General features: G+C 42.5%; 10 protein-coding genes across 10 annotated transcripts; 6 read left to right on the top strand and 4 right to left on the bottom strand.

Moving 5' to 3' along the window:
• Window positions 1–383: 383 nt before the first annotated feature.
• TbgDal_VII2340 (hypothetical protein, conserved) lies at window positions 384–1,766 on the top strand (the record flags this gene model as incomplete). The annotated part of the gene is made up of 1 exon (XM_011776251.1): window positions 384–1,766. One exon carries the CDS (start codon window positions 384–386, stop codon window positions 1,764–1,766), a length of 1,383 nt encoding a protein of 460 aa, XP_011774553.1.
• A 146-nt stretch (window positions 1,767–1,912) lies between these two features.
• TbgDal_VII2330 (hypothetical protein, unlikely) lies at window positions 1,913–2,242 on the top strand (the record flags this gene model as incomplete). Its single annotated transcript, XM_011776250.1, has 1 exon — window positions 1,913–2,242. The coding sequence occupies one exon, from the start codon at window positions 1,913–1,915 to the stop codon at window positions 2,240–2,242; it is 330 nt and encodes a 109-aa protein (XP_011774552.1).
• A 435-nt stretch (window positions 2,243–2,677) lies between these two features.
• On the top strand, window positions 2,678–3,925 carry TbgDal_VII2320 (hypothetical protein, conserved; the record flags this gene model as incomplete). The annotated part of the gene is made up of 1 exon (XM_011776249.1): window positions 2,678–3,925. One exon carries the CDS (start codon window positions 2,678–2,680, stop codon window positions 3,923–3,925), a length of 1,248 nt encoding a protein of 415 aa, XP_011774551.1.
• A 196-nt stretch (window positions 3,926–4,121) lies between these two features.
• On the bottom strand, window positions 4,122–4,436 carry TbgDal_VII2310 (hypothetical protein, unlikely; the record flags this gene model as incomplete). The annotated part of the gene is made up of 1 exon (XM_011776248.1): window positions 4,122–4,436. The coding sequence occupies one exon, from the start codon at window positions 4,434–4,436 to the stop codon at window positions 4,122–4,124; it is 315 nt and encodes a 104-aa protein (XP_011774550.1).
• Window positions 4,437–5,090: 654 nt separating this feature from the next.
• TbgDal_VII2305 (hypothetical protein, unlikely) lies at window positions 5,091–5,471 on the bottom strand (the record flags this gene model as incomplete). Its single annotated transcript, XM_011776247.1, has 1 exon — window positions 5,091–5,471. The coding sequence occupies one exon, from the start codon at window positions 5,469–5,471 to the stop codon at window positions 5,091–5,093; it is 381 nt and encodes a 126-aa protein (XP_011774549.1).
• A 1,091-nt stretch (window positions 5,472–6,562) lies between these two features.
• On the top strand, window positions 6,563–7,318 carry TbgDal_VII2300 (hypothetical protein, conserved; the record flags this gene model as incomplete). Its single annotated transcript, XM_011776246.1, has 1 exon — window positions 6,563–7,318. The coding sequence occupies one exon, from the start codon at window positions 6,563–6,565 to the stop codon at window positions 7,316–7,318; it is 756 nt and encodes a 251-aa protein (XP_011774548.1).
• A 773-nt stretch (window positions 7,319–8,091) lies between these two features.
• On the bottom strand, window positions 8,092–8,547 carry TbgDal_VII2295 (hypothetical protein, unlikely; the record flags this gene model as incomplete). Its single annotated transcript, XM_011776245.1, has 1 exon — window positions 8,092–8,547. One exon carries the CDS (start codon window positions 8,545–8,547, stop codon window positions 8,092–8,094), a length of 456 nt encoding a protein of 151 aa, XP_011774547.1.
• A 354-nt stretch (window positions 8,548–8,901) lies between these two features.
• Window positions 8,902–10,878, top strand: TbgDal_VII2290 (GMP synthase, putative; the record flags this gene model as incomplete). Its single annotated transcript, XM_011776244.1, has 1 exon — window positions 8,902–10,878. The coding sequence occupies one exon, from the start codon at window positions 8,902–8,904 to the stop codon at window positions 10,876–10,878; it is 1,977 nt and encodes a 658-aa protein (XP_011774546.1).
• A 184-nt stretch (window positions 10,879–11,062) lies between these two features.
• Window positions 11,063–11,401, bottom strand: TbgDal_VII2285 (hypothetical protein, unlikely; the record flags this gene model as incomplete). Its single annotated transcript, XM_011776243.1, has 1 exon — window positions 11,063–11,401. The coding sequence occupies one exon, from the start codon at window positions 11,399–11,401 to the stop codon at window positions 11,063–11,065; it is 339 nt and encodes a 112-aa protein (XP_011774545.1).
• A 1,162-nt stretch (window positions 11,402–12,563) lies between these two features.
• Window positions 12,564–13,379, top strand: TbgDal_VII2280 (hypothetical protein, conserved; the record flags this gene model as incomplete). The annotated part of the gene is made up of 1 exon (XM_011776242.1): window positions 12,564–13,379. One exon carries the CDS (start codon window positions 12,564–12,566, stop codon window positions 13,377–13,379), a length of 816 nt encoding a protein of 271 aa, XP_011774544.1.
• Window positions 13,380–14,133: the final 754 nt, after the last annotated feature.

Raw genomic sequence — 14,133 nt, 5'->3', positions numbered from 1 at the left:
GTAGGATTACATATGGAGGTAGACTGCCTCTCCATCGCGGTCATTCCCCATTCTTGCAATTTATACAGTTACGTATTAACTTCATTTATGGTGGTTCGATTAAAAAAAAAAATATGCCGTGGAAGCAGTTTAAATGACTTAGTTGATCAATACCACCATCATCTCTTTTAACATACGGTACATCTCTGCGTATCCAGTCGCCCCGTGTATTGTGTCATTCATACTTCTCCGCATCGTTTCTATCTTTATGTGTATTTTTCCACCCTTCTTTCTTTTTTTTTTTCTCCTTCCCTTTCAGCAGGTAAAACCTGCCACGGTAGCAACGGAACTGCCGCTGTCGGAAGGAGGGAAACCCTCAGCGTTGTGTGAGAGGGAAACTTGTGATGGCGCGGGTAACGCTACGCGAGGATTTTGACGACTGCGCCGCGGATTACCGCATTTTGTCAGTGAGCGCTGACCACTTCAAGGAGATCACATGCAAAGTTGCGGCGTGCAAGCAAACTGGTGAAGAAATGGGGAAAATCAATGAAACATACCATGAGGCGACAACACTAATGACTATGAAGGGAGGCAGTCAACTGCTTTTATGTGATGATGAGCGGACATTCCGTGTGCGGCGTGTTGAGTACTCCAACACACTTCTCCTTGCAGAAGCAAAAGCAGCGAAAATGCACGATACAAATGGCATCATTGAGTCTGACAATGCTTCCGATGCGGGAGAAGGGCGAGAGCATGTGGTGGTGTGCTCGTCTGAGCGGGTCTTCGAGGTTAAACCCTCCGTAGCCTACAACGATATCTCGCAACACTTATTGGAATCTCCCCTTACATTAAAGGAGCTCGACACTCTTGGTACAGTGGAACGTTCAGACGAAAATGTGGAATACATAAAAAGGGAGGAGGTGGAAAATGGTACCTCAAGTTCCGCTCAACGTTTCTACACCTTTCCTCAACTCGTAGCTCTGAACCGTAGCAGTGCGCGTGAACTGGCTGTAATTCTTTCTGATATGGGGGCTGTAGTGTTCAATGGGTATGTTCGCTTATTGAAACCCGCACTCATGCGTGAAGCCCTGCGAGCATCGTTGAATTTTTTTGATGCGTATGACACCATGTCATGGGAAGGAGTCATGGAACAGCTCTGTCCATCAGTTTACCCGCACATTGTCCTGCGGGCTGTACGGGCAGCATACGGCAACGCAACCGCAAGTAGTGAAACCCCTCGAGGGATGGCGGCGTTTTTGCAGGTACCGAAAGTGTTGCAAGCACTCGCTGCTTCAGTGTTGCTCGCTGATGATGCAGAGCAGAATACGCAGCTTACTGAAGCGGAGTTACAGGACAAGAAACTTTCGAAATCGGTCAATTGTCGTGGTTCCCTTTTCCCGGAGCTTGATTTCGACATTTTCTACGACTCATGGACGTCCAGCATCCCGTCCTCGTTATTTGCGGATGGGACGCTACCATCACAATCGGACCGGAATGCATTGCTTAAGTTTTTATACGGCTCGGTGATTGTCGTCCGTAATGCTGAAGGTGACAGTCACGTGGGTGCTCGTGCTGTATGGGCCCCGAGCAATGTCCTCTCAACAGACGTTTCATTGCGCACTCGGCAATTGTTTGAAATTCGACCTGGACGGTGGGAGGCGGAGGAGCTTCGTGCGTACGTTGCACCGCTGCTGGATCCCGGTGTTGCGTTTGATCACATTATCGTTCGTTACGCTAAGGAGTATCGTGTACCTGGTCGTCCAGTAATGTATGGCAGCCTCTCTTAACACACGCATACGCGATGTGCGCAACGCTCACAACTGTTGTTTGTTGTCCAACGGTACCTTGCCAATGTTGGAGTACCATCTTTTCCACCTCTCTTTCTTTTTTTTTAAAAAAAAAGAGATTTCTCTTTGGTGCCTATCACTTGTGAATGAGAGGCGACGGTACAGAGAATGTGTTAAGCAGCAGTAGCTGCAGAGAGAGAGAGAGAGAAAAAGGGAGAGGAATAAAGGTGAGAAAAACCCTGTGGCGAATCAATGGAACTTCTTCACCTCAAACCACTCCATCACTTTCTGCTTTGATTGCTTGCAGTGACGGTCCATGTGATTTCTTCCTTTGCCATATCTCTTATCGCTCCCCTTTTGTCCCTTTTCCTTATGCCTCACCACACACACTCTCTCTATTTATATATGCATATCTTCCGTGTAGCCTAAGTTTTATTTCTTCAACTCGGCGGAGCCTCACGTGTCGCAAACGATAATTGCATTGATAAGGATTTTACGCGCGCACACGCACTAGGATTTAGTTAATTTGTGCTTTCACTACGAAGGGAAGAAAAAATATATATATATATATATATATACTATAGTTCGTTCGTAGTCGAATACTGGTTGCATCATACTTAGCTATACGCGTGAACAAAAGCTTTTTTTTCATTTGCGCGCCTTTAAAAAATAAAAGGAAAGGAGGAAAGAGGAAGGAGATTTGGTCCCTCTTCTTTTTCATCCTTCTTGTATTCGTTCCGGGGGTTGGCCATTTTTTTTTTATTATTAGTATTGGCTTCGTTCAGTTTCGTTGCTGCCGTACAATTTTGTTGTTTTTCTACTTCCTCATACCCAACTATTGCAGGAGGGTGTGAAGGCAAAAGTATCTTGATTAAATACACTATCCGCGGGGCTGCATTGCATACGGTGACATGCATCAAACGTCTGCAACTGTGACGACACGGTTGCGGTCTTCACGCGGGGAAGTCATAGACCTCGTGCTGCCACGCGATTGTACAGTAGAAAGACTAGTTAACTTCCTTGTGAATCAGTACGACTACCCAAAAGGGACTCGAATAGTACACGACTACCAAGAGATAGGCCCGTGCAGTGCATTGAGTGATTTTCCAGATGGATCACTTATCATTGAGCTTCCCACAAACGTTTCGCAGCGCTCTCGAGTGCAGTCACATCATCAGCATCCGTACTGCACGCAACAACAAACAGACTCCCCAAGGCAGCAGGGCCAACCACAACAAAACGACAACTTGCCATACAATAGGACGATGGAGTCCGCGTATTCGCCAAAGCAGCGAACATTTGCTTCGGGTGTGCGCTTGAGTGGTGGTTCACCTCCATTGGCATCATTGAGTGGATGGCAGTCACCCAAACGGCAGCCGACTTCCGAGCATCAATCCGTTGGTAATGACACGCGATACTCTGCACCCTCAGCTTTTGAATCAGCAAATAGCCGTCCTCAAACCTCCCATCATAACAACGCCGCAACAGGGCGGCAAACGATACCGTCGCCTATGGGGGTGCCACCAAATATTACACGTAGCAGCTTCACAACAGAATCTGAAAGTGCGAAGGCGGCTGATGATTTTCAACCTGATATGAAGCAGCAAAGTCAGCCATCAGAACCCTTGTCTCCGCGGTCAGTAGTGTCGCTCCGTTGCTTGTCTCCTGGTCTGAAGCGAAACGTGTTGCTTACATTACCGGATGAGGCCACGCTGGATGATGTACTTCTCGCAGCCGTAGCACAGGAGCCACGGCTTGCAGGATGTAAACTTGTTTTCCGTGGAAAGCAGCTAAATAACTTGAGCACCAAACTCTCTAGCTGCGGCATTCGCTCAGGAGTTGGTACCATTGAACCTGTGCCCATCAACCCCGACGCGGATGGGATATATTCTCTTTACTTTTCCCCCAACGAAGTCAATGGTGTCCAGAAAACAATGCTGATTGAAATTGAGTCAAATATAGCCGCTATGGAACCGATGGTTAATCAAGATGGACTTACACTAAACCAGAGACAGGGTTACTATGAGGAACTTATGCGCATTCTTTTTCGTACGGATGGATTAAATGATTTAGAGGACGAATGGCGGTTGAGACGCAAACAAGCCGTTAAGCGCCTAACAGAGCTGCAGGACAACCTTAAGGTTGATGGGGTGGTGTGAAGAAGATGTGTTTGCAGTTTCAGCAATCAGGAAGAAATGGAGGAGGAGGAGGAAGAGGGGGGGGGAGAGAGGCAACTTGAGAAGGGAGCCCAACAGTAACAAATGAAGAAAAGAGAAAAAAAAACAAAAGGGAATGAGGAGCTTAATAATTAGGGAAGAGGAAGTATTTAGACAGTGAACATGTGATGCCACATTCTTACCTGTCTTTGTGTGTGTGTGTGTGTGTGTGTGTGTGTGTGTGTGTGTGTGTGTGTGTGTGTGTGTTTACGGGGTTAGGGTTAATGGTAAATTTTTTTTTAAAAAAAGGAAAAAAAAACACACCGGAGGGTGTGGTTAATGTGAAAGAAAAAGAGGAGGAGGAGAATGACAACGAAGCGCAACGAAACGGCTGTTGAAGGAATGGTGAAAAAAGACATAGGTGGAAGTGGGTGGGTGCAATGATAATGTTATTGTCGACAGTAATGTTAATGATAACATCAATACCGTGAGCCAATGAGGTAACATAAGGCATTTGGTGAGTGGTTGGCTCACCGGAGGGAGTGAGTGGGAAGGAAGGAAGAAATATTCACTGGGAGGAAGCAACAACAAAATGGGTGGAAAAAAAAATAAAATAAAAAGACAAAAGCACACATGAACACGGACAAACGAACACATTACGAATACAATTTTTTGTTTATTTTTTTTTGTTTTTCTCGCCACTTTCGCTTTAATGACAAGTTATTACGTTAAAGTACGTGTTGTGAACAGTAAATCTCCGAAAAAAAAAAGAGAGAAAAGGGTAAAAAGGAACATTCGTTTACCCTGATGTTCTTCTTATCGCTACTGTGCCACAGTTGTTTTTTTTTGTCTCACCTTCCTTTTGGTTTCTTGTATTACAGTATTGTGTGTTTTTCTATTTTTATTGTTGTTTGGTGTTGCTTTTTTTTTTCATTAATCTTTTAGTGAGGGTGAGAGTATCGCTAAATGTGTGTTTTTTTTTTCCTGTCATGCGCAAATGATGCGTGTACATGCTTTGTGTGTCACTCAACTGCTTTCGGTCAACTTTTTCACCACCGTGATGGCAGTGTTTGATTTTTTTTAAAAAAAAAGAAAAAATAAACAACTTTTATACTTCTCTCACTCCATTTCGACATCGTATGGCATGGGAATGTTCAATAGTTGTTGCTTACAACTGTTTGTAGAAACGGAAAAGGGAAACGAAAATGAAGAAAAACAAAAACAAAACAAAATAAAATAAAAATAAAATAGAAAATAAAAAGAAAAAAATGGTCCCAGTCATATATGGCCATGTGAATGTGAAGGTGAGTGTGTTATCATTGCGCCTTCTGCGCACACACAAAGATACAAACATACAATTAAAAAAAAAAAGAAAAGGTTTAAGGAAAACAACAAAAAGATTTTCTCTTTTTGAAGCTGTGACGTTGCCGTTATGCATCTTCTGCGAAATTTGTAATTTTTGCAGTTTGAATTGACAGTAGTCATCTTTTCTTCTTTTTTTTTTTTGCAGTTGTGATTGTGAATTTATCAAGAAAGTGGTTTCCTTCATTTGGCACCCGCTCCTTTACATCTTCTCTACTTTTACTCGCGTACCTTTCGTTACTGCCCGCTTTTACAAAAGAAATATTACCTCATTTCTTTTGTGAATGTATTTTGTATCATTAAATAAGGGACGAAATTCATTTGTATGTTAAAACTTTCCAACCTTCAATGAGATCTCGTGTGCGGTTGAGTTTTTGTCACTCCCTCCTTAATTTTACCACATTTGAAAAGGAACAACAACCCCCCCCCCCAAAAAAAAGAGAAGTGAAGTGAAGTGAAGACACATTTTCGTGTCCTCATCGCCTTTGCCTCTTTACTCTTTCCCTTTTTGTTTCCCCCCTCCAAAAAAAAAAAAGTTCCTCCACCCCCTTCCTACTGCTGCTTCTCGTATTACCTGTTTACGTCATATGCGCTTCTGAAGGCGGAAGAAAACAAAAAAAAAATAATAATAATAATAAAAAAAGAACGAATAGCAAACAAGCAAAAAAAAAGTGTATGTATTTATATTTGTCTTGATGAACGGACAAGCAGCGTGCAGAACTTCATTTGTTTCCTACTCACGCCACCCTACACGTGCTTTGCTTTATGTGCAGCAAACACTCATTGAATGGGAGCTTATAATAACAATAATAGTTATTGTTATTGTTATTGTTATTGTTGTTGTTGTCACTGTTACTGTTACTGTCCTGTTAATATTAATTATTAATAATTATTATTAATATTGGCATCATCCCCCCTTTTTTTGTCCTTTCCCTTTATTCTTTTTGGGTCCATTATTCCTTCACGAAGCATACAGTAGACACTTAATTTTACAGGAAGGCATCTTCATACTAATTACTTCCTTTTTGTTTGACAGATTCCACGTGCTGTAACCTTTGCTCTCTTCCAAAATCGTATCCTGTTAAGCTGACAAAGAAAGGGAAAAGTCACCACATACGGCAAGCAAACGAGCAGAAAGAATATACGAAAGTTGATTTATTAAAAAAAAAAAAAGAAAAAAACAACAAGTTAGTCTAGCAGAGAGGAATAATTGTTGTTTTCTTTTTTAAAAAAAAATTTACTCACTGAGGCGTACGTTTTTATTTTAATCATTTAGATATGACCAGGCCACGACTTACTTCCGCACCCCGTGGCTCCGCATTAAAAGAAGCCATTTCAGCCCATCAGGCTCTGAGAAACGCAGTGGCACAAGAGCAATCCGCTTTGGATGATGAACTCAAGAAAAATGAGCAAATTTTAGCCGAACATGAACAACTCATGCGAGACTGGAGTTGTGATAAGGAAGGTGTTTTGGCAACTATTCAGAAAATGAAGGAAAAGATCGCAGAAAATGAGAGCAAAACGACGGAGGCCAGGGCAGAGGTAAAACAAAACGAAGAAATAGTTAAACGGCTTCATGCCCGTAATGAGGAATACGAACCACGACTTGAAGCCAGTGCTATTGAAATCGCAGAACGCCTTAAGAAACGTGAAGAAGAGGAGAAGGAAATGAGGGAACAACTCTTAACGTTTCAAATAGCTTGCCAGGAGCGTGAACAACAGTACCGGGATCAGATCCACAAATTGGAGGAAACTAACGCACAGGAAGCCGTTGATCATCAACAGAAGGTTCAACAACTGCGCTCCAAAATTGCTGAAGTGGAAGCAACCATGGAGGAGGAAAGAAGGGCTTGGGTAGTAGAGACTGAGATGCGAAAACAACAGAGGTTGATTGAAAGACATAAGTTCATCACTGAAGAAGCAGAAGAGGCACGAAAAGGGAAGGAAGCCTGCGCCGCCATCATGAAGGAAGCCAGTGCCCTCAGAATGGATTCCAACTTACTGAGTTCTCTCGATGATTTATTATGCTGTTAAGAGATGAAAGGATGGGTCTTTCATTTACTGATGGAAAATAGCAAGTTTACACCAATCTGATACCACCGTCTTTTCACAGAAACCATGATAGTTCAGGGAGTGTGAAGATATTACAAAGGCCCCCAAACCCTTTTTCTTGTTCAGATTTAAGCAGGTTCACAGGCACACGGGTCGAACTGAAGCTTGACGCTTCTTCCTTTCTTTCCTTTTTCTTTTTTGCTAGATGATGAGGTACTGTTTGTTTTTTTTTTCTTTCTTAACTTTCTTATTCACTTAGATTGTGGGTTGATGGCGGTGTCAAACCAGCGGGTGTGTTTTTTTGTTGTTACCATCTTCAAAACAGTACCAAACCAAAACTAACCAAACGAAAAGGAAGGGAAGAGAAGAGAAACAAGAGAAAGGAACGAACAAAGAAAGGAGGAGACAATATCCAAGCTTTAAATCGGAGTATTCGCCGTTGATTTTGTGACTCAATTTTAACCTTTTGAGAGGAGCGTGGTGTCACCGATCTTGAGTATTTTTTGCTGCCTCATTTTTGTTGCGGTTTGATTTAACAGTGATAAATGATTGACTCTTTGGCCATGTTTCAATTTCTTGTGTAGGGATTCCCCTACAGGCTCATTTAGATACATTACCCAAACCTCACGAATCAAAACACTTATTTATGCACGAACTAACCTTTCCCTATCAATTTTCGTTGTATCATCTCTTTTAGAGCCTTGTTTCACCAAATTAATATAACTTTTTTCCATTTCCGCTATTTGCCACTATTTTCAATTGTGTAACAAAGCTGAGTATTTTGACGCCGCGGTCCTGTAGGAAGTGGAGGATCGCAAGCGCGTAAAAGCGAGACAACAGTGGGAGCACGAAAGGTGTTCAAAGTTACCAGGGGAATAAACCTGGAGGGACTCTTTAGATGCAATTAAACGTTTTAAAGGAGAAATGATGTCTAGGCGGATTTGTATTCGCTGTTTGCCACCTGCTTTTGATGAAAACTCTTTGCTGCGTATCTGTTCGTCATTTGGAGAAGTAACAGACTTTGACAGGCGCACCACAACAACAGCCAAGAAGGAGGAATCTGTTGTTGAGGTTGGGTTTGAAGAGGCGGATGATGCGATTGCTGCAGCGGGTAATATGAATGGTATGGAATTCAGTGGAGAATTTCTCCGCGTCTTTGTTAAGCGATGATGCACTGTCACAGCTCCCTTTTCCCTTACGTGTAAATGCATATGAGGAAACTTATCATCACTACTGATAACAGCAATAGTTTGCCATGGCAACTGAAAGCTTATTAGTGGTAATTACGAGGGCTGGTGAGGCAGTTGGTATCGTTGTAATTCAGTGGCGCGGATACAATCACCTGAAGCGACGCTATCGGCGTACGGTGCATTATCCTTATATATAGATGAAAGGGGGAAAGTGTTCTTTTCTTCGCATCCATCATTTGTATTGCCGTCGTTTGTGTACGTCATTTTTGTGTTACTTGCTCTGCCCCGTTATATTGGTTACCAACACATGTTGATATCTAACCCATTAGTTTCATAAAGAGTTCAGCTAAGCGTTCGGATAAGCTTCAGAAACGGATGTCAGTTCAACAGGAGTCGGTAACGGAGTGTGTTGTCATTCTTGATGCTGGTTCTCAATACGGTAAGGTGATTGACAGGAAGGTGCGGGAACTTCGCGTCGAGTCTCGAGTGATGCCACTGGATACCCCCACTGATATCCTTCGTAGTGATCCCTCAATTAAGGGAATTATCATCAGTGGTGGGCCGAGTTCCATCAGTGACGCCGATGCGCCATCGTATAACACGGACCTCTTCTCAGTTGGAAAACCTTTGCTGGGTATTTGTTATGGCGTGCAGTTGCTCACGCGAGCATTCGGTGGTAAAGTTGGTTGTGCGGGAGTACGGGAGGATGGCCAAGATGAGATAACCGTTGATACCAACTCACCCATTTTCCATGGTCTTTCAAATAAAGAAAAGGTACTTCTCACGCATGGCGACTCCATCACAGAAGCGGGGCCGCATCTGAAGGTGACGGCGCGAAGTAGCGCACACATCATCGCCGCGGTCCAACATGAGAGTCTTCCGCTGTTTGGTGTACAGTTCCACCCCGAGGTGGAGCTTACAGAGAACGGAGTTCAAATTTTGAAAAACTTTTTAACATTTTGTGGCTGTAAATTTACATTTACAATGGAGGATAGGGAGGAGAAGGCCCTGCGCCTGATTCGTGAGCGCACTACTCAGGGTCAAAAAGTTTTGTGTCTCGCTTCAGGGGGTGTAGACAGTACAGTTTGTGCTGTGCTGCTGCTGAAAGCGCTTGGACCGGAGCGAGTGGTATGCATACACATTGACCATGGATTTATGCGGCTTAATGAAAGCCAAGAGGTTGTGGCGGCGCTGAGAGCCGCTGGTGTTAACGTAACGCTGATTGATGCAACCAAACAATTTTCTGAAGCAACGACGGAATTCCCAGCGAAGCGTGGCAAAGGGGCGTACCAAACGGGAAAACTCTGTGAGGCGATAGACCCTGAGGAGAAGCGTGTCATCATTGGTAACACATTCATGTCTGTGTGTGATGCAGCGGTGAAGGATCTTAATTTGGACGTGAATAACCTGTTACTCGCTCAAGGAACCTTGAGACCTGACTTGATCGAGTCGGGTTCGGCCTACGCCAGTAAGGTGGCGGATGCAATAAAAACGCACCACAATGATACGGCAGTTGTGCGGCAACTGAGAGCGGAGGGTCGAATCATCGAACCACTTTGCGACTACCATAAGGATGAGGTGCGGGAACTGGGTACTCGACTCGGCATTCCAACTCACTTAGTGCAGCGCCAACCTTTTCCCGGGCCCGGTTTGGCTATTCGTGTTTTATGCAGCGACGGATCACTCTTTAAGGACGAGCACTACGCTCGAACAGAAGAAAACGTTCGGGCCGTGTGCGCTGGTGATGAGCGTTTCGAACTGTTAAAGCCACTCTGCAAGGAATTGCGTAGCCTCGAACCTGCAAGCTGCATTTTACCAATCCGAACGGTGGGCGTGCAGGGCGACGGCAGGACATATGCCTACGCTGCGGCACTTTCCATCGGTCGCCTTCCAAATAAAGAAGAGTGGAACTCCCTTGGGCGTCTTGCATTGGTTATTCCAAAGTTAACGTCAAATGTTAACCGTATCGTGTTTATGTTTGGACCTAAACGAACTGAGGCACCGTTGAAAGCGACCAAGTCATCTCTTGTCCCTGAGGTGCTGGACAAACTTCGGCTTGCGGATGACACCGTTAACCGTGCCTTAATTAAATATGGACTTGTGAGGCGGCTCAGCCAAGTGCCTGTGGTACTATTACCCATAGGTTTTGAGGAAAAGGGTCCCTTCAGTGTTGTGATAAGGCCTTTTATTACAAATGATTTCATGACTGGTGTCCCAGCGGCTCCGGGATCAGCCGATATGCCATTGGAGGCTCTTAAGGAAATTGTAGAGACTTTGCAGGGATTTGACTTCATATCACGCGTTATGTATGATCTCACGGGGAAACCGCCGGGGACGACGGAATGGGAATAAACTCTTCAGCATTATGTGATGCAACAGCGGCACAAAAAGTAACGATGAGTTTGATAAACAGTTTGTGAAAGGTAATAAAATGTTTTGTGGGTGGCACGAGTGAAGTGGGGGACGCGGGTGCAGTTTGGTGAAACGTAACGGAAGTGTGTGGGCCCACTTTTTTTTTTTTTTTGTTGTTGTTTTTTTAGTACTTCTTCTTCTTCCCTTCACTGTGATACCTCCAACCTGTTTTTGGTGGCATCGTTCCTTTTGTCGGTTTTTGTTTGATTTGTTTCAACCCACCGTTTCTGTAAATAAACAACAACAACAACTGTGGCCATAAATTTGGGAGGCGGGGGGAGGCTGAAGGAAACCATTGGGTGATAAACAAGTAGCCGAAGTTAGAGAAGGAGGAATGTGCAGGATTTAAAAAGAAAAAAAATTTTAATAAATCGAGGTGGGTTGGAGAGAAAGAGAGAGAGAGAGAAGAATGTTGTGATGCGGGGGAAAGGGGAAAAAAAAGAAAATTAAACACACATTTCATAATTGCTCACCAATCGTATGAATTTGCGGGTAGTGCATTATCAGGACGAATATATTCATCATATATAGCTATGCGTATATATATATATGTATGTATGCAATACTGCTGTTGTTGTATTTGTATTTGATGATGTGCCGGGTTCCAAACAGGTCATTACATCAGGAAGTAGTAGCGATGGATGGGGAAACCATTTGTTGTTGTTGTCGTCGTTTTCTTTTTCCTTTTTTTCTTTTCTTTTTTTGCGGGCGCATTTATTTGTGGTTGAGAAATTCATAGTTGTTATTTTCCCAATGCCCTCCGTCTCCCCTTCACACCTGTTGTTAAGATCATTAACATTAAATGCAATAACGCGTTAACGCCTCCGCACTGTACATATATTCTCCGCATTTATGGTATATATATATATATATATATATGCGTGTGTGTGAGTGTGTGTGAGTGTTTTTAAATGTTACTATTCTATTTTATTTCTGGATAGGGGTGTGCGTGATGCTGCGTATTGTCATTTGGTAATAATATTCCATTACATTTCGCTCTTTCCTCATGCATATTTGTCATTTATTCATTTTTGGTTCTATTTCTCATCATCTTTTTCCCCCCTTTTTTTCCGCTATCCCTTTACATGAAAAATATTAAATTTAAAATAAAGAAAAAAAGACTGCACAAACTTTTTTCTGAGGAAAAAGGAAAAAAGTGAAAGATAAAAAGAGTAAAGTGTCTGTGAACTAAGGTTAATTATATTAACCCACTGAACCTTCATTTTTTTTTACTGTTAGTGCTTTTTTTTTAATTATTTTATTTAGGTTACTCGCTGATCCGTTCCGAAACGAGAAATTTAAAAAAAAATAATAATAACGTTAGCGCAAATCGAGAGCATTGACTTTTTTCTTTTCTTTACATAGGAAACAAAAGTCGTGACAGAGCGAAATCATTAACGTTAAAGAAAAAACTTAAAGAAATCCCTACTGAGCGAAACTTGAACTGAAAAAGAGACAGTACAAAAAAAATAAAGAAAGAAAAAATAAATAGAAGAGTCTGAAGTAGCTGTTAGAGGAACTGTTTCGCTTTGTTGTTTTTGTTGTAGTTGCATCCCTGAGAAAATATAAATAAATATTTATACATATATATATATATATATATATATATACTTGTATTTAACTATATGGACAACGTTGTGAAGAATTTAATGCACAACTCGCCACAAAAGCAGTGTACTGCAACATGTGGCAAAAGGGGAAATACTTTCACTGTTTCTCACGCGAACCGACATCCGGATGCAGCACGTGCCCGATTTTTTTTGGATGAAGCAAATTTACCGATGCGACCTGACATGGAATTGCAACAAGACACAGTTTTGCGTCATCATATTAACAAAACTCAAGAATTTGTTGGACAGTTCGCAGGTGGGATGAGTTTTGAGGATCAAATGGCTGCCGTTAAGTTGTTGGTGCGAACCGCAGCTGAGCGGGATGTACGACTTGTTCGCGGTTGGGGTTGTGATGAAACCACTGTGAAATTCACCCGCCGTGTGTGGGCGTCTTTGCTTCATCAAGTGGAAGCCTTTTTTAATGGAAACAATGACATTGAGCCTTTAAGGCGGCCTCAAACGGCACTGGAATATGTTTCAGCGTTGGGTTTGTGGTTTGGAGGTGACATGTCCCTTCCATTTCGTCGTCACATCGTCCGAGTGCAGGGAGTTGATGGAACTACGGGAGATGCCATTGTGATTGGTTTTGCATGGTTTAATTATTCTTCTTATGTTATGGATTCAAGAAGACGGGCACAAAGTGCTACAATGATGGAGTTGGAGCGTATGTCCGAGCGTTTGGGTGTCAAATTATTATTTTTCCCACCACTTGTGTTGCCCGAATCCGTCCCATGCAAAAATCAAGTGAATGCAACATGGCAGGTGGTTGCAGCAGTTGAAGAGGCGAATAAGCGAGTGGAAGAAAACGTTTTAGTTCCAGCAATGCAGTAGCCGATTAACATTATGTTGATTGAGCGGTAACAAAAACAAACAAACGAGACACGAACTAAGCATTCAATCACAAACAAATCATACGTTAAGATGTTGGTGCACGATAAAGAAAGAAAGGGATGAGAGAGAGAGAGAGAGTAATTTAGAATAATGAGGAACAACTGTTATTATAGCGGAATCATCGGCAGCGTTAAGAAATAAGAAAAGGAAATCAATAACATATATATATATATATATATACATAACTATATATTTATACATAACTATTCATACATGTATGTGCGAGTTTAACACACGCACATATAAACATATATATTTATATATTTATATATTTAACAGTTGATATATGTGCATACTCCCGCCCTCACCTGTATGGATACAAATATATTTAATGTACTTTGCGTGACTGAGAAGCGACTTGAATTCCTGTCACTGTATTCATTAAGTATTAATTTTTCTTTTTGATCTATTGGCGTTTGCACTGCCGCCCCTGTTGTCTCCGTCCAATTGACATTTCCCCAAAGGGCGTGTGAAACGCGGGTCGGAAGCGGAGGGTTCCCCTAATATCGCTTTACTTTTTTTTTTTTTGTTTAATGGATCTATGTGTGCTAGGGGAGAGACATCCAATAAGCAGAGTGGGGAAAGGGGGGGTTAACCCTCTCCTTGGGGAGGTATAATGGAGTTGTTTATCACGTTCTCTTTGTACGTGACTTGGGATTCTTATGGTGCCACGGTTTACATTCGACAACTTACC

This window comes from Trypanosoma brucei, chromosome 7 (genome assembly GCF_000210295.1).
Source record: "Trypanosoma brucei gambiense DAL972 chromosome 7, complete sequence".
NCBI classification, from domain to species: Eukaryota; Euglenozoa; class Kinetoplastea; order Trypanosomatida; family Trypanosomatidae; genus Trypanosoma; species Trypanosoma brucei.
Note: the sequence above shows the minus strand (reverse complement) of the source record. Positions and strands in the feature narration are given on the sequence as shown.